Source organism: Dipodomys ordii, unplaced genomic scaffold, assembly GCF_000151885.1.
Source record: "Dipodomys ordii isolate 6190 unplaced genomic scaffold, Dord_2.0 Scaffold17, whole genome shotgun sequence".
NCBI lineage: Eukaryota > Metazoa > Chordata > Mammalia > Rodentia > Heteromyidae > Dipodomys > Dipodomys ordii.
The window spans coordinates 13727290-13745947 of record NW_012267233.1 but is presented as its reverse complement, the minus strand read 5'-3'; the positions used below and the strand labels follow the sequence as shown (position 1 = coordinate 13745947).

The following is an 18658-nucleotide window of genomic DNA, read 5'->3' as shown; positions in this document are numbered from 1 at the left end:
TTGTGGCAGACCAGGAGGCTGAGAGGGGAGCCGAGCAGCACACTCCCAAGCTGGCCCATAGCATAGCCCTATTAGTCAGTTGTGAATGACTCATTGGTCTTGGGGGGGTTTGTGTGTCAATGTGGACCATGTACACAAAATATACACTTTATAAATATGATGAAAATATGACAGTAATAGCAATTAGGAAAACTATCAACACAAGCCCATCTTTCCATTCACCCCTGCCATATCTTTCCAGGTAAGTATGAATTTTAATGTAAGGATAACATTAGAAAAGATTTGTGTACCCCTTGCTTTTACTTTTAAGTGTACTTTACTGTTATAGTAAAGGTGACTTACAGAGGCGGGGTTCCAATTACACAAATCAAGTAATGAGTACACTTCCTTTCAGACAATGTCATCGCCCTTTCCCTAGCTCTCTCCCAGTTTTCCCTTCTTGTCCCCAACCACAGTTTTATCATTCATTTCAACATGGTGTCTAGTGAGTACCACTGCTGCATTGGTTCACTCTTTGTTCTCCCATTTCTGTGCCTCTCTGACCCTCTCAAAGACAGATAAATGAACAGACAAGACAACAAGAAAAGAAAATGAAAATAATAGCAAAGAAAAAAAAACTCTCTTGTTTTCATTACTTGGAGTTCATTTCGATAAATTTTATTTTATATGATCAGAGTCACCCTTTGCTTTTAAAATGGAATGTCATAAACATTGTCCCTTGTTGCTCTATGGTATATGATTTTAATGACATTGTGGTGGAAATTAATGTGTCACATACAATCACAAATCATACATACAGCCACTCCTACCTAGTACTTGGTATTTGGCTTGTCTAGGTGATTTTGTTGTAACATAGAAAACACTCTAGTAGTTCTTGCTTTTAAAAGCCGTTCTTAGGAGGGGCTGGGAAGGTGGCTCAGTGGTGGAGCTCTTGCCTTGCATGCATGAGGCCCTGGGTTCAATTCCCCAGCACCACATAAGCAAAAAAGAAAAAAACTCGGAAGTGGCACTGGGGTTCAAGTGGTAGAGCGCTAGCCTTAAGCAGAAGAGCTGAGGGACAGCGCCCAGGCCCAGAGTTCAGGCCCCATGACCGCCCCCCCCCAAATAAAAGGCTTTCTTAGGATAATTCTTTAGAGAAGGAACGTCAGTTCCGATGATGTGAAAGTTTTTATGGTTTCCCAACACATATTGCCAGGGGGAAATGTCTACAGGGCCAGGGCCCCGCTGTGCTTGTTGGTGTTGTACATATAATCAAGGCTTTGCTTTCTGGGCTAGCAGTATAGTGGTATAGTGCACTCTTCCTTTTGATGCTCAGCTGCAATTCTAACTTAGCTCTGAAACATAGCTCAGTTGGTAAATTCATCCATCACCTCTGAAGGCTCAAACCGGGGTCTTTCCCCAGCTGGATAGGTGTGGTCTGCCCCCCTGTCCTCTAAAGCCAAGGTCATTCCCGTTTTCCCGTCCCTTAGGCCTCCTGTGGCATTCTGTCAGCACTCGACCCCTCCCTTTTTGGGTGGGGAAGATATGCAGGCCTGGAACTGTGGCCATTGAAAACTCCTTAAAGTGGATTATTAAATCTAAACCAGAGCTGGTTGGCCTACTGTGCTTGACGTTTGGATTCTGTTCCACAATGGTAGTTTTTATAAAACACTTCTGAATAAGAAATAAATTCCAAATATCTTTTTCCCCACGTCTCCTGCCAAACACTGCCAGGAAACAGCATCTCATTATTTGAGTTTGAATTTATTAATACTGACCCTCCCTAGCTCTTGGACCGTTCAGGTTCGGCTCACACAGCTTCTATTTTTATTCTAGTCTAAACTGTAGTCATATGGATATCAAAATAAATAACCAAAATATTCTAGCTTGGGCGGGGGGAGCAGCAGCAATGCTTATAATAACATAGCTCTGGATTCCCTCTATTTGATATTCCAAAAAAGGAAGAAAGAACAACGGAGCACATCTGTAAGCAATGAACATTTTCCCTTTGTGTGTCATACGTATTCACCATAATCCTGCTCAGAGGCCTTGGCATTGCTTTCATCCACATTGCTTCTGAGATCCTTGTTAGTGTTGCCAACAAACTTAATTCAGCACACAGGTTGCTTCCCTTCTGTCCCTGGATCAGGAATTGGAACCCATTACCACAACCAGAAGTATGAGCTGTCATTGTGTTCTGCTTATATTTTTGGTTTCTCCCAGTAGTTACCTTCTTTTGGTTTTGTGTTGTTGTTTGTTGCCAATGAGGAAGACATTTGTGTTTAGTATGAACAATAAGCTAATTCAGAGTTTCAGAAAGAGTATTTTTAGTTTTCATTGATTTACCTGTGGTGCTGAGGGTCCAGTCCAGGGTTCTTGATCATTGTAGAAAAGTGATTTACCACTGAGCCATATCATCACTTCTGGAAAGATACTTCTTTTTCTTTCCTTCTCTTCTTTTCCTGTTGGTTTTCCTCCTCCTCCTCCTCCCCCCCACCTCCCCCCCCCACCCCGCTTCTTTTCCTCATGGTGCATGAACTCAGAACCTGGGCACTGTTCCTAAGCATTTTTGCTCCAGTGGACCACTTAAGCCATGGCTCCACTTCCTACTCCCCCACCCCCTGTGGTGTTAATTGAAGATTAGAATTTCATGGATTTTCTTGCAGGGTTTGACTTTGAATTGTGATTCTCAGATCTCAGCCTCCTGAGTAGCTAGAGTTACAGACATGAGCCACCAGTGCTTAGCTCTTTCATCTTTTTTATTAGCTTACATTAGAGAGGATTTCATAATTATATATTTCCATACATTTATAATATATTCCAACCCATGTTGCCCCTTCTATCTAGAAGGTTTTTTTTTTAAAAAAACAACATATTAGTTAAATTGTGCAGTGCCATGTTTTCAAACTAAATAAATTACAAAGCGAGAACGACAATCTGGTAGAATATTCGGCTTTTAATTAATTGTCTCTATAATTATCCTAGGTTACAAAGCATGAACTATGTCAAAAATTTGGTTTGAAGCTGGGCACTGGTGGCTCCTGCCTGTAATCCTAGCTATTCAGGAGGCTGAGATATGAGGATCATGGTTCAAAGCCAGCCTGAGCAAGAGTCCATGAGACTCTTATCTCCAGTTAACCACCAGAAAACCAGAAGTGGCATTGTGGCTCAAGTGGTAGAGCACTTGCCTTGAGCTGAAATGCTCAGGGACAGTGCCCAGGCCCTGAGTTCAAGCCCCACAACTGACCAAAAACAAATTTGGTTTGGATGTCTTTGCACTATTAATTCAGTTTATTTCTCTTCTTTATTAGAGGGTGGCTTGTAGAGACAGAGGGAGTTGGATTAGAGGATTTGTGGGCTCACATGGCAGAGAGCATATGTGATCAGAGCTTAGTTATAGTTACAAAGTTCTAGATTAAAGAGAAACAAGACTGGTAGACACATGTCCTTTTTGTGTGTCCTAATATCTGGGTGTGGGCGAAGAGCATATTCAGCTAAATATCTTTCCAAGTCACCAAATCTAAGATGCTGTTTTAAATGTACCCAACAACCCACTTATTGATCCAGCTAGCATTCTGTAGAATTGATAAACAAACACTGGTGGAAGAAAACTAATTTTGTAGCACTGGATGTACCAACATAATGCAGTGAGACATCTTTTCTGAAAATAATATTGATTATATTGAATCATAGATGCTAGTTCAGATGAACTAAACAATCCTCTAGCTAGTTTTTTTTTTGGGGGGGTAGAGGGGCAGACAAAGAGGACATATGTAGGATCATCACATTGTATTATAGATTTTATTAGAGCATTGTTGGCCTAGGAAATCTGACTGCTTTAAACCAAATGCACTCTTTTTCTAAATAGGAAGATGTACATAGGTTCTGCACAGTCACTTACTATTTCTTTTTTTCAACCATTTATTTATCTTTTCTAGACTAGTGTAACATCTGGCTTGCTGGAGGCCTTAGTGGGTTAAGGGTTTCTCCCAAGGTTAAATGATCTTTCCTGGCAGTCTTTCTCACTTTATAGGACCAAATTCCAGCTTGGCCTTTTGTAATGGTAACAGTGTTGACTTACCATTCCCAGGGGTGCAATAGCCAGGTATTCTTTTTTATTTTATTTTACTTTTAGTTATTCAGAAAGGGATTCCACTGGCCAGGTATTCTTTAAATTCCCTTCCATTAGATGGCCTAAACTAAGACCTGGATTTAGCCCGTCAGAAAACCTTGTTGTTTTGCTGACCTTAGTAGACAAGAAGGAGGTTCAGAAAACATCAGAGCTGGTCCTGCTTCTTCAAAGTGCACTGCCTGTAAGTGGTGAGATAAGGCTTCCAGTCTTACATGAGGCATCCAATGGCAAGATCCAAAGTCAGTGATTAATTATAAATGAGTAGTTTAAAGTTCACACACCATGAATTTGGTTATCTCCCATACCTTTGGTTTGTTCCAAATGCTTCACAAAAGGCCAGGTATTGGTGCCATATGCTTATAATTGCAGTTATTACATAATCAGATTGTGGAGATTGTAGTTGACCAAAACTTTAATGAGATGTCATAGGCATGAGGGCATATGCCTGCCATCCCAGCTACATTGGTAGCATAAATAGGAAGACCATAGTCCAGGTTGGCTGGGACAAAAATGGGACACCCTATCCCAAAAACAACTGAAGCAAAAAGGGCTAGAGTACTTACCTAGCAAGGAGAAGACCCTGACTTCAAACCCCAGTACTTAAAAACAAGCAAACCCACTTTATAGAACTAGCAAAAAAAATCTCCAGAATTACTTATAATTTGACTTATCATGACCACACCATTCAACCTTGTGCCTCAAACCTCACACTGAACTGAGAATAAGACTTTTCTGACTTTATTTAGACTTCCATGTAATTAAGGACTGCTATAGATACTTGAAGTATTTCTGCACTAAAGATCTTTCTTAAGACTTCCTTAGGAATTTAAGAATTTTCTTCCATGTGTGACTTCATGTCCTTTCTTTTTTACCCATGAATGACTTGAATGTAGTATATGTAGGGTAAGCCTGTAACATCTTATGGACTGGAAAGTTCCTTATAGACTGAACAGATCCTTAAATCACGTCCTTATAAATGATGATTATATGTCTTCCATCTTCAAGGAGAACAACATCTTTCCCCAACAATAATCAGAGAGGGTTCTTTTCTTCTGTCACATTTTTTACATTGGTTGAGGCATCTATTTGTTTTAAAATGATGGTGTTAGAAAAATGAACAAATGGTAGTGGATGCCCCTGGCTCAGGCACCCACATCTTTGGTATTTTTAGGGTGTTGGCAGAAAAGAAATTGTTGAGCCAGAACTCTATAAACTTTTAACATAATTTTTTCCCAGCTGTAATGCCAAAATTTCTAGTTTTGAAAGATGTTAAATACATATTCTTGTGGGAAAATTTCCACCAAGTTGGGAAATGCTGCATTAAGTGAAAGTTCAATGTGGTTCATTATTGAAGATCTTCTCTGGGTCTTTGTTGTGGTGGATGTGTGAATCACAAGGAAAGGGAGAAAGATGTAGACACTGTGTGTGTGTGTGTGTGTGTGTGTGTGTGTGTGTGTGTGTGTGTGTGTGTGTGTGTGTTATTATTGTCAGTGACACAGTGTACTTTGAGCTTGACTCTCCCTAGTCCTGACGTGAGTGATTCCAGGCAGCCTTGGCTTCCTGGTCTGCAGTGGGGTTGTAGAGATGATTAGATGACCCAACACTTATAAAACACTTAGCAAAAAATAGCTAGAACTTAATAAACACTTAAATTAGCTGCCTCTAATCCTTTTTAACCTCATGCTGCATGGTCTGCTGACAGTCACTTTGTGAACCTTTAAAGTGCAGTGGAATTAAGTGTCAGGAGATGATATTTTCACAAGGGTATTCTCTTTTCTTCCTTTTTGAAGCCAACAGATGAACAGAACAGGTGTCTGTTCGAAGTCTAAAGTTGCATATTCTTTTGGCCTATTCCAAAGCCAAAATTGGCAACTTCAGTTTCAGGACAAGCCTGTCATCTTTGAGTGACTGTATGCGAGGGAGAAAGTTGTTTCTCTCCCCCACCCCCTTTACAAGGTATATCCAAGTGGTTTACTAATTCATGTACAGTGCTTTGTAATCTCCATAAAAACTAGTCTTCATTTTGAGTCCAAATTAGAGCTGGACATTTCTTTGCCCTGAATTCAGAGGCCCACCTTGGTGTGATACAGAGGTTGATAGGCTGTATGAAATTTGGGTTATTTTTGTGTATTCAAAGCCTAATTCTTTCGATTGTTGGGTCTGTAGTATATCTGTCAACTCGTAGGCTTTTATCTTCTGATTTTGCTAACTAACCAAGTTAAACCACAAGGTAAATTTAGCATCTACTCTTTTGAGTTTTAGCTAATGCCTGCTGTTTGGCTTGCACTAGCTCAAAAATCTGGAGAACATTTACTTGGTAGATAAGGTGGCATGTATCTTTCAAGTAAGGTCATAGATATCTAAATCACTGATTTCCACACTGGAAATTTGAAACATGGTATTGCTCGATGTAGGCTTTACTTACAAAAGAAAAATCAAGCAAGTGGATTTGTTTAGTTGTTACCCAGCAAATTTTCTTTACTGGGAAAATGGACAGGTTTGTGATGTTTCTCAATTAAATGAAAACTGGTATACTCAGTCTCTTATGCACTGAGGCAACAGTCCTCTTTACATTTTGGTTACAAACACCATTGTCAGCTCAGTTGTTGTGTCCTAGTTTTTATCATGTATAGAATCTCTAGTTTACTAATGTTCTTCTCCATTTTCCATCCTCAAAGGAGTTTATTCCTCTTAGGGGTTTTTATGTGGTGTTTTTTTTTTTGTTTGTTTGTTTTTTGCTTGGAGCATGGGATTTAGGTGACAGACATAAAGAGCAGCTGATTCTGCAGATGCAGGTGAGTCCATAGGCAGGAGAACTTCCTTCCAGGCTAAGAAGATTTTAAGTAATCCTAGACATGACTAACAGAGAGCCAATAAAGGGTATTTAGCAATTGAGTATTATGATGTATGTATGTATATATATATATATATATATATGTGTGTGTGTGTGTGTGTGTGTGTGTGTACATAAATATATCATTGTATGATATGTATATATGAGAGCCTAGGCATTGCCCCTGAACTTTTTTGCTTAAGCAAAAAAGTGCTGTACACTTGAACTCCACTTTCAGTTTTTTGGTGATTAATTGGAGATCAGAGTCACACAGACTTTCCTGCCTGGGCTGGCTTCAAACCTCGATTCTCAGATCTCAGCCTCCTGAGTAGTTAGAATTATGGGCATGAAACACCAGTGCCCAGCCACTGCACTAATTTTGAGAACTATCTCTATAAAGCATGGCTTTAAAAGTGAAGAATTCTGCAGCACCTATGTCAAAAGGCCTTATTCATAGCCCAGACCCAATAAGATAAGATTACTGAAGTTTCAGTGCTAAAAAAGGAAGGATGGAGTTGGTAGATAAACCTGTATCTTGCCTTCTTTCTAGCCATTGTAGGGGATAGAAAAACTGCATGGGATATGCATTCTTCTGGGAATTCAGTCAATAGAAGCAATGTGCGTCATTTTCCCTGGCTGAACATGACATGAAGCGGAAGCCCTGTCTGTGTCTACAATTGATTTTTCTTTTTGCAGGACCTGGTAGCTTTCTACAGCTTCCCCTGGCTTTCCTTTCTTCAGATCTTGCATCAGCGAAGGGGAAAAGGTCTGAAAGATCCACTTTGTTTTTCTTCCAGCTTATACTCTGAACCTGTTAGCCAACAGTATTGGCATGGCCTCACAGCCATGGCCAGCCCCAACCCAAACAACTTCATTATGAAATCCTGCAGGCAGTCAATAGCTTTTTGCTTGTGCACATTTCTTTGCAGTTATTCTCATCCAGTTTCTGTCCCTATTGACCACATGGACAAGTGCAGAGTGTGTAGTGTCCCAGGGTTTTCTGTGCAGTGAGCTGACCACATCCAACCAGGTGTCAAGTCAGTAGTTTTGAATCATGTATTTTTATGGTCTTCAAGAGTTTCCAGGCCTGTTGGGGAACTTCTATAATCCTAACTACTCAGGAAGTAGAAAAAGGAAGACCATAGTCCCAGGATAGCCTCAGGCAAGACTCTCCTTGGGAATCAAGAAAAGCAAAATGGGCTATGGATATGAATCAAGTGCTAGTGAGCCTGCCTAACAAGTGTGAGGCCCCCAGTTCACACCCAGTGCTGCCAAAGAAAGAGAAATTGAGGGGGAGTGGTCAAGAAGGTAGGGGAGATTGTTACCACCTTGTTTCAAGAGGAGTATTGGTGCATAATTTATTGCCTCTTTTAAGTGTGCTAAATGCACACGTCCTTACCCACACAGTATGTGGTGTCTTCAGAAGTGGAATCTGTCCTATTTGGAACTTATTTTTTCTTCACAGGAAAAGAAATGGAGTTCTGTTTGTTTTGTCTTTGATTTTTTTTTTTTTTTAGTATTATCAGCTACACAACACGAAAGAACCCTGCTTCTTATTCTCTATATTAGGACGTGGACAATTGGCCCTTGTTTTCTTAGTATTCCTGAAATCAGAATGGAAGAGAACTTTTTTAGTTTGATGGCAGAATTTTTTGCACCACATGACTAATGGAAAACAAGTACTTTTGGCTGCCAGCAAACTCATTAAACATCAGATCAGCGTCAGATTACCCCCTGGAGGTACCTACAGGCCCTGAGGGACTGAGGATGAGGGTTACCTCTAGGTGCTCCCTGGCCTCTTCCTCAAGTCTGGTAGTAATGCAGGTTTCATAGCTGCCTCTTTAGAAGTCTGCTGGCTTGTCAGGCTGCCTGGTGTGGTTACAGCGTGAGGTGGCTAGGATTTTCTGGCAGACATTTTTTGGCCCACCCACCTTGTGGTGTGACAGATGTGTTGTCTGGATAAACTGAGTCTTCCAGTGGCTGGAAATTCAATTTCACATGTAAGGATTAAATATCTGTGTTAACCTTTGCCACATCAAATTCTTCAGGCAGAGGGCCAAGAGGAAAGTGAGAGGGTGAAACTTGTTTCTGAAATGTATGGAGAACCTTTCTTTAAAAAAAAAATATATATATGTATGTGTGTATTTCGTATATATATTGTATATATATATTTAAAACTCAGGTTTACTTAAGTAGATACAGGGCAAGGTATGGGAAGTTTGGGGAAGATGCTCTCTCAGGCTTAAGATCAAGAGATTTTTAACTATACGAATCCTACAGATCTTGGACACATGTGAACCCTAAAGCCCAAGTCAAAGGTTACTTGAACCATTTTGATTTAGTAACCTCAGCTGACAAATATTTGTTGAATACCTGTGCACTTTGAGAGGGACAAAGAACGAACTCACAGAGGTTTTTTAAAATAAATATCCATAATGAGGAGCAAAACAAATAAACTGATTTTTTTTAAAAGACAGTGAGACTCTATGCCCTAAACTACACGTAGGCTACAGAATGTAAAAGAGCACAATTTGTAACTCAAGGTGCATATAAGGAAAATGACTGGAGGTATCAGAGGATGTTTTGGAAATTAGATGAGCGATTTGACTGAGGATGACAAAAGGTCTTCTAGGCAAATCTGATAGGACAAGAGTTAAAACAGGCAGAGTAAACATGGCTTTTAAACTGGGAGCTCAGACTTGTTCAACCTAAGCCATGTTTACTGGGTGGGTAGCTGCTGCGATTTGGTGGGGGAGGAAGGAGAGGTTAAAGAAATTAAATATTAAAATTCACAACTGTGCAAGTTAGTTTTTGGTTCTACATATAATAAAATTGTATGACCAGGCACCTATGGCTCATGTATGTAATCCTAGATGTTCAGGAGCTTGAGATAGGAGGACTGAGGCTTGAAGCCAGCTCAGGCAGGAAAGTCCATGAGACTCTATCAGAAGTGGAGCTGTGGCTCAAAGTGGTAGAAAACTAGCCTTGAGAAAAAAAGCTCAAGGACAGTGCCTAGGTCCTGAGTTCAAGCCTTAGGACCAGCACACACATGTGTGCACACACCCCCACACACCTATGAAGAGTAGTATGTTCATAAAAGCTGTATACACCTTCCTGTGTATTAGACAACTTAGAATATCTAATAAAATATAAAATTTAAATGCTATGGAAATAGTTGTACTGTGTGGTTTAGGGAATGATGAAAAACGAAAAGACATACGCACCTACTCAGTACAAACTTTTCTTTTGCTTTTGAGGTAGGTTTTTGTAATGTAGCCCTGGCTGACTTCAAACGTGATCTTCCTGATTCATCCTCCTTAGTGGGGAAATGACAAGTACACACCACCATACTTGGCCAAACTGGACTTATTTATTAATTTTCTTGTTTTGAATCTATTGTTGGTTGAATCTGTGTTCGTGGAGCTCAAAGGTACAGAGGGCTAGCTGATCTGTTCTCTCCAAGGGGGATAGAATGTCCAGTGTGGCCAGTTAAGTTGTGTCAAGATCTGTGGGATGCAAGGCTCCCGATTTGGTTGGCAAGCTTTGGGAATTACATTCTGGAATGGTGATTGCCTTGGAGACTGGTGCCACACAGCCCAGCCTCAGATTGCAGAGTTAGGCTCTGACCGTGCAGGCAGGAAGAAAGTGCCGGCACACTCTTGGCTGAGGGTGGTCACTCATTGCCTGCAAATCTGATCCCTAAGGGCTCAGACCTCAGACTCTGCCGGTGTGATAGCTCCAACAGAATGATTCCCATACTTTTCTGTCATTGGCACCGATGAGTGTGGAGACTGTGGGCTCAGATTTAAAACCCTTCAGCCTCTCCAGCCAGCCACTGAAACCTGAGAGAATAAAGCATGTCTGTTCCAGAGGGTGGGCCTGTCCCTCCTTGACTGTTGAGACCAAGTCTTATTTTAGTGGAAATCCAATGAAAGCCAGCATAGTAAGGGGGACAGTTTTTTTTAATATAATTCCTGTGAGGAACAAACATCCAATTTGATTTTTTTAATAGGATAATAATGAACACTGCCTGATTCCAACTTTGCGTCGAAGCTGCCAGTCTGAGATACTGGGGATAAAATATCAATTTACTAAAACCATTAAAAAAAATTCTGTCTCTTCTCCATCTCCAATTCATGCATGTTACCCCTTTGGCAGGATTAGGGTGAATTTAATACTAACCTCTTATTACAGAGCTAAGAAGCTGTGGAACGGGTATGCTTAGTGCCTGATCCTTCTCCACAGTAAGCCTGTGATTTGCTACTACCAAGTGCCAGTAATATTTTTTTAAAGTGCTCTTGTGGGTTTATCTGTGTTTGTCATTAAGACTCTGCTAAGCCAGTGAACCCTAGACGTGGGCGTGCTGTGGGCCCTCACTCTTGGCAGATGAGCCCCATAGTCCCTGCTCTACATGGGGTGTCCTGCCTGGAGTCAGTGTAGATCTGCATGAAGCAGAAAGCTCTGGATGGCCTGCTCGACTAGGGAGCCCCTCATCTGTCATGAAGCTATGCATGGCCAGGCCTGTGAGCACTTGGCGTGCCTTGATGGCTCCCTAGGTGATTATTGAGCCTAAGTGCCTCCATACATCCCCAAGAAAGTCTTAAGTGATTTGGGTGTTTAGTAGCTTTTGCAATAAAGGAACCTCATTCATGACCAAAAGGAATGTCTGAGATAGCTTCTGATTAGCATTGGGACAACCAAAACCCCAATGAGTTTAGTACAGTGGAACAAAACCTATGGTAGGTGCTTAGGTCTGCAACATCCTCATTGTAATGGATTAGGCTCAGAAGCTTCCCTTTCGGGAGTCAGACTAGAGTCAGCCCTTAATTACATACAAGTTGCCAGGGTGCCCTGAGGAAAGGGATGGACAGACATAGGGACTCAGGAATAGAGTGCAGGGGTAGTCACTGGGGCATCAGGGTGAACAGTAGGTAAAATCAGTATGTCTTAATCTCTTGCCATCCTGAATCACATCTTACCTTTCTCAGCGAGCAGAGCTGACATCGGACAAAGACATGTACCTTGACAACAGCTCCATTGAAGAAGCTTCTGGAGTATATCCTATTGATGATGACGACTATGCTTCTGCATCTGGCTCAGGTAAGACTGGCTGATGGCCATTCTCAGCTTGCTCAGACACATACTTTGTGGCATGATTTCCCAGAGACAGGCATTATGCATGGGTAAGAGCATGGACCCCAAAGATCTTTGAACCCTGAAGATCTGGGTGTGAATTCAAGCTCTAAGAACTTGGGAAACTATATTTTCAGAACCTCCTTTGTAGATACCTTGAATACCAGTCATAAAATGCCTGCCCTACCTATCCTTTGTTGAAGATTCTAAGATGTTACATTCTTTTAAAGAAAGTAGAAGAAATTATGGAGCAGCTAATTAAAACAATGGTAGAGTGATACTTCTGACTTTTTGGTATATTAATTATCTGTTATCTCTGTAATGCTGCATAACAAACCATTCCAACACGCAGAAGCCCCAGGCCTTCATTCAATTCATTATTCTGCAGGGTAGTCATGTAGTGCTGGTCCCTCATGTGTCTGCATCTACAAGTGGAGTCTTTAGCTTGGCTGATGATCTTGGCTGGTCTCTGTCATATCTCCAAGTCAGCTGAGCAGGACCTGGCCGTGGTCCACACAGTCTCACATCCTCTAGATTATGACTGTGTATTTGTTCACTGAGAAGCAGGAACGTGCCACAACAGTGTATAGTCAGGTATAAAACCAATTGTATTCTAGACTTAGAAAGACACTTCATGCCTTGCTTTTTTTTTTTTTTTGCATTTTCCAGTGCTAGAAATCAAATCTAGTGTGCTAGTTAGTTTTCTATCATCACTGGGACCAAATCTCTGAAAGAAACAACTTAAGGGAGGAGGCATTTCTTTTGGCTCATGATTTCAGATGGTTTAGTCCATTCTTGCTTGGTCACATGCATTCTGCAGAAGGTCATAGTGATGGAGTATGTGATGGAGGAGTTTCTCAGTTTTCACGATGGACAGGAAGCAGAGAGCAAGGAAGAAACTAGGGACCAGGGGCAATCTTTAAAGGTGTGCTTTAATGATATACCTCCTCCACTTAGGCCCAGACTAGCACCACCAGCTGGCAACCAAGTATTAACATATGGACCTACAGGAATCATTTCATGTTCAAAGCTAAATGTCAAGGGCCTTGAGCACGCAGGGTAAACACTCACCCACTGAATTATGCACCTAGCCCCAGACTCCACTGCTTAATGGAGAGAGCCATAGTCACATTGGAGAGGATGTGGGCTCAAGGAGAAATAAAGGATCTTGGCCATTTTCTCCATTTACTTTGCCTGGGATTGTTTCACCTGTATAGGATGGTCCCCAAGAAACTGAGAAAAATAAGGAAGAACTTGAACATAAATTTAGTTAATAGACAGGTCAGAAATGTATGGTCAACAGCACACAAAGAAGTCTTCTCTAGAACTTTCTTTTTTAAAACTTTCTTGTTTAAGGTTTTTATTTCAGTTTGAACAGATGGTAAAAGTCATGCTGAGTATAAATATCAGACAATGAGGTTCATCTGGGCTTTGGAATTGACCCAGAACAATTTAAAATCAGTTGTAACTTGTTAAAGAACTAGATGCATAAGAGTGTTTTGAATTGAGAAATGACAAGTATGGAAAAGATAACAGAGAGATGGAGGCTGACCTAGTAACCATGAGCTTACAATGCAATCCTAATGTGAAAATAGCCCTAGTTATTCTTGGGAGAGTGATATATATCACACACACAGAATGAGTGTGAAAGAACTGTTCTTCCTAGCCCACAACTCTATTAATATCTTTCACTCATGGCACCTCTTTTTTTTTAAAACACCTCAAAAATGCTTCGTAACTGTCATTTTCAAAATGTTCCAGGAAGTAATAAATATAGACACTTTTTTAAAACCCCATTTCACAGATCGTAGAATCCAATAGTTGTTAGGGATCTATGAGAGTGCCCTTTTCATTCTCCTGCCAAGATTGTCCTACCTTTAATTTCAGGGAAGCAGGTACACAGTGCTGCCTGTTCACCTGCCCTCCTGCCTCCTGCAGGTAGAAGGTGGTAGTTGAAGTCGTCATTTGAAATCCTGAATCCACTTATTAGATAGATCAAGAGAAAGCTTAAATATTGCCCAGATTCTTCAGCTCCAGCTTTAGGCAGATTGTTGTGAACAAGTTGAAGGTCAGTATTCTTGACTTAGACATCATTTTGCACACTGATGTGAATAGTATTTTATTTTATTGCTTTGGTCAGTTGTGGGTCTTGAACTCTGGGCCTGGGCTTTGTCCCTGAGCTCTTCAGCTCAAGGCGAGTGCTCTGCCACTTGAGCCACAGCACTGCTTCTGATTTTCTGGTGGTTAATTGGAGAGAAGAGTCTCATGGGGACTTTCCTGCCTGGGCTGGCTTTGAACCGTGATCCTCAGATCTCAGCCTTCTGAGTAGCTAGGATTACAGGAGTGAGCCACCAGCACCTGGCTTGGATAGTTTTGTTGTTTTTGTTTTTGTTTTGTGTTTTTTGTTTCAGCTTGCAGGTAGTGGTTATAATTTCACAATTCTTGAAGTATTTACTATACTCAAGCATGGCTCCATCCTTGTTATATTCTTACAAGAATAGATTGTATTGTCATTGCCATTTTTCTCATGAATAAACCTAAGATACAGCCTCTATGTACTTCATGTCATGATGTCAGAAAATCATATAGCTGAGACAGGACCAGGAGTGAAGCATGAGAGTGGGTTCTTTTTAGTCCTTTGCTGTGCTACTTCCTGTGTATAAAACTCCCTTCTAGAACCAAGAGACCTTCATCTCATTACCTAGCCCCAGCTAGAAGCACCAATCCCCCTAGCATTCTGGCCAGTATTACCATCTGTCTTAACTCCTATCAAACTATCCAGTAGGAAAGCAAATATCCTGGAGGAAAAAGTCTAAAAGCCCAGTGTACTCTTCCCTATAAAGAGGTGGGCCCTGTTACGTTGGACACGGACATACATTGGCAAACACAAGAGCCTCTACAGGCCTTTTACTGTGTGCCATACATGATGCCATGTTCTTGGGACTCATGTGGCAAAATACTTGCTTGCCATTCTCAAGAGACCCAAAGCCTGATGAGAGAAGTAATAATTGTAACACCTGTAATGAGTGACATAACACAGGAAAGTACTGTCAAATAAAAATTTGAGTTAAATAAAAAACACTGATTAAAGATGGTGATTAAGCACAAATTCCTTTTAGGACCTGATTACATTGATCATAAAGGAATTTGGCATAGATTCACAAGTACTAACTAGAGAGTAGAAGAGGCAACCATCACAGAGTTCTGAAGCTGGGAAGCAGATGCACTGATTGTAATAGTCTTGGCAAACTGAAGGCCAAGTTGGCCAGCAATGGGCAGAGCCAAGACACAAATCATTCTACCCAACAGAGTTCCCTGAATCTCCAGGAATTGATGGCACACATAGAGATTGAGCTGGAAGGTGGCTCAGTGGTAGAGCGCTTGTCTTGCATGCATGAGGCCCCAGGTTCGATTGCTCAGCACCACATAAGCAGAAAAAGCTGGAAGTGGCGCTGTGGCTCAAGTGGTAGAGTGCTAGCCTTGAGCTGAAGAGCTGAGGGACAGGACCCAGGCCCAGAGTTCAGGCCCCACGACTAGCAGGAAAAAAAAAAAGTACTGCCAAACTCAGTTTGATTAGGTAACAGTGTTTCCCCTCTAGGCATCCACACACAAATGGATAGGTATTGCATATGCTCCAAATGAGACTATTCTTAGGAGAGCAACAAAAAGGCACAATGCCTATGTGCTTCTAATCTTATAAAATAGTATTTATACAAATGAACTCCGGGAGCGGGGGAAATGTGTGTTTCCCACCATCTGTGAAGACATTCATGCCCTCCCACCTCCGGAAAACTGGAATAAAACATTGGATCTTTGTCTGGGTGCTGGTAACTCACACCTCTAATCCTAGCTACTCAGGAGACTGAGATCTGAGGATTGCAGTCCAAGCCAGCCCATGCAGAAAAGTCCCTGAGACTCTTATCTACATATAAACCCCAACAAAGCCAGAAGTAGAGTTGTGGCTCAAGTGGTAGACCACTAGCCTTGAGCACAAAAGCTCAGGAACAGTGCCCAGGCCCTGAGTTCAAGTTCCAGGATCAGCCCCAAAATAAATAACTAAGCTCTCTGAACTGATGCTACTTTATTTAAGAACAGGAATATCCAGCTACTGCAAAGGCTGAGGCAAGATTATTTGAGGCCAGAATTTCAAGGGCTATCTAAGCAACATAGTAAAACCTCATTTCAAAAATATATATGTTCATAGGCATAAAGTAAATTTTAAATTAAAAGTACTTTAAGGCTAGCCAGTTGTGGGGCAGGAAAACCTCAAAGTTCAAGATTAGTACTAACCAAGTTAGTGAAGCCCTGTCTCAAAAATAGAAGGGCTGGTGACATGACTCAAATGGTACAATCTTTGGAGACCCCATGTTTAATTCTCAGTAGCACACACATACATACACACAAAATTCTTTAGTGCTGAGATATCCCAAAGTATCTTCTGCCAGGAGCTTTCTAGAACACTGACTGTCACCCTACCTCACTGGGGAAGGGGTTACACTTTAGAGAATCAGTTCAAGTACAAAGAAACAATTCAAAGACAACTTCAAACACATAGTACCAAACATGATGGCCATGTTTGACATACGTCTCCAGAGCTCTCAGTCAGCTTTTCTGTGTTTAGTTATGAAAAGGAATAAGGCTCTCCAGACATTTATTTTAAAAAAAAAACACTTGTAACATGAAAGATTGAGACTTCCTCCTTCAAGTCCAAAGTTAGGGGATGACAGATATAGAACAGTGAGAAGGGAACTTACAGGAGGGAAAAATCCATTATATGCAAAGAGAGAAAGTTCTCTCATGGTGAAACAAGAACAGGATATCATAAAACAGGAACATTGAGAACACAAAAGAATTTCTGGTGAGTAGATCAAAAATCTCCTAAGGTGAGAAGATGTAAGATGTAGAGGATATTGGTTCAATTACTGAACCGTCACTGAGTAACTAACAACTACAGGGGGGCAAGCATCACCTTAGGAACACTTTGGTAAATAAAATTAAACAATACTTTCTCTAGAGGTGGAATCATTCTCTTCATTTATTTATTTCTCAGTTTACAAGTTTCATCTGTGAAAATAGATCCTTTTATATATATCTATATTTGGGTTTATGACCTTTTTTAAATTTTATTTTATTTTCAAGGTGATGTACAGAGAGATTATGGTTACATACATATATTTCTTTTTTCTTTTCATTGTTTTTCTTATTTTATTGTAAAGGTGCTGTACAGAGGGGTTACAGTTACATAAGTAATGAGTATGTTTCTTGTTGAACATTGTTACCCCTTCCCTCATTTTTATTCCAGTTTCCCTCCCCTCCATTTCCATCACCCCCAAGCAATAAAGTTCATTTCCAACATCATAAAAACATATTTTTAACTGGCTATTTTGTAAACAGCATAAGTTGATTAGAAGTTGAAAATGAAGGCCTCATTGGATTTGGTGTTTGTGAGAACTTGCTCTCTGCTTCATACCTCCATACTATCAAGACTTTTGAAACCAAACCTATGCTTTTTTTTTTTTGACAGAACCATCCAGCACAATCCCTCAGGCAGCTCACATAAGGTGCTAATGCCATTCGTGACAGCACAGAAACCTAGTTACCTTCTGAAGACCCACCTCTTAATACTGCCTCATTTGGAATTGAGTTTCAGCACAGAAATCTGGTAGGGAGTGAAACATACACATTGAAGCCAGAGCACTAGTAGAAAAAAAAATGTTATAACAAAGAAACAGCAGAAGAGATACAACTGAGCAGTGGGAACACAGAGTTAAACACAGTTCCACAGTAGATCACAGAAGGCTTCAGAGGATAGAATAGAAGCTGGATGTGCTAATGTAAGAGAGTGGTTCCTAGGAAGAAATAGGCTCTAGCATGTGATATCTCAGACCCAGGGAGTAGTGAGAGGAGGGAGAGAGATCATCAAGGGGCCTCTTGATTTCTTCTTCTTTTTTTTCCGTTAATGATAATAAAACTGTTGCTAAGGTAGATTATACATAGGTCTCCAATACTAGCTGAAGGCAACTTCTATTTTCTTTCTATATTCTCTTCTCCCATATTGCTCCTCTCTGTTCCTCATGTGGTAAGTCATATTTGGACCCCCTTTGAAACAAGGGGAATCTTAACAGCCCTAAATTGAAATACTTTATTTCTTATTGAGATTTAATTATTATAAGAAAATGATTCATTACAGAAACTAGCCAAACTTAAGTGAAAATTTGATGGATAATCTAATAGACATATAAAAGAGCAGTGCATTTTGGGATTTATCTCTCAGGGTTTGTTGTTTTGTTTTTTAGTGATGCTGAGGTTTGAACTTAGGGCTTTGCAGTTGCTAGGCATGTACTTTACCACTTGAGTCATGCCTCCAGCCCTTTTTGTTTAAAGTTTTCAGATAAAGTCTGGTGCTGTGTTTATCCAGACTGACCTTTAACTGATTACCTTCTGTTTTTACCTCCCACGTATCTAAGATTACATGCACTCATCACTACCCCTGGGATAACTTAGTATTACATAACATTTTTGTATCTACAGAATGCTTCCAAACATGTATTGTACCTGGGGCCAGTATATTACTATATATT

General features: G+C 40.6%; 1 protein-coding gene across 1 annotated transcript in view; it reads left to right on the top strand.

Moving 5' to 3' along the window:
* The window catches only part of Sdc2 (syndecan 2), a 109974-nt gene that overhangs the window by 81192 nt on the left and 10124 nt on the right, over positions 1-18658 (top strand). Inside the window, exon 2 of the mRNA XM_013012540.1 lies at positions 11933-12044. Coding sequence (XP_012867994.1) covers positions 11933-12044 — 112 coding nt within the window. The remainder of the gene's footprint in view (positions 1-11932; positions 12045-18658) is intronic.